Source organism: Otolemur garnettii, unplaced genomic scaffold (assembly GCF_000181295.1).
Source record: "Otolemur garnettii isolate 467f Iridium unplaced genomic scaffold, OtoGar3 scaffold00228, whole genome shotgun sequence".
NCBI lineage: Eukaryota > Metazoa > Chordata > Mammalia > Primates > Galagidae > Otolemur > Otolemur garnettii.
The window spans coordinates 722,800-723,091 of record NW_003852623.1 but is presented as its reverse complement, the minus strand read 5'-3'; the positions used below and the strand labels follow the sequence as shown (position 1 = coordinate 723,091).

At 36.3% G+C, this 292-nt stretch overlaps 1 protein-coding gene across 1 annotated transcript in view; it reads left to right on the top strand.

Moving 5' to 3' along the window:
• BOD1L1 (biorientation of chromosomes in cell division 1 like 1) overlaps positions 1–292 on the top strand; it is a gene marked incomplete at its 5' end in the record, with an annotated part of 58,739 nt that overhangs the window by 14,214 nt on the left and 44,233 nt on the right. Inside the window, one exon of the mRNA XM_023508193.1 lies at positions 189–291. Coding sequence (XP_023363961.1) covers positions 189–291 — 103 coding nt within the window. The remainder of the gene's footprint in view (positions 1–188; position 292) is intronic.

Sequence of the window (292 nt, the reverse complement as noted above, 5' to 3'; positions counted from 1 at the left end):
ATAGGTCGGTTGTTTTTATAGGGTACTACTTGGCCTTTGTGTTTTCTGGACACAACTTTGCCTTATTTGATAGTTGACTTTCTTGGACCTGTTTAAAGCAGACAGTTTTAAATGTAATCTAGTAATTGAGCTCTGAGTATGTTCTTATAACAAGATGATTTATTTTGTTTTATTTTCTTCTTGAAAAGATTTCCCTTTGGTAGATTCTGATGTGGATGGACTTACAGACATCACGGTCAGTTCTGTCCATACCAGTGACCTTTCATCATTTGAAGAAGATACGGAGGAGGAC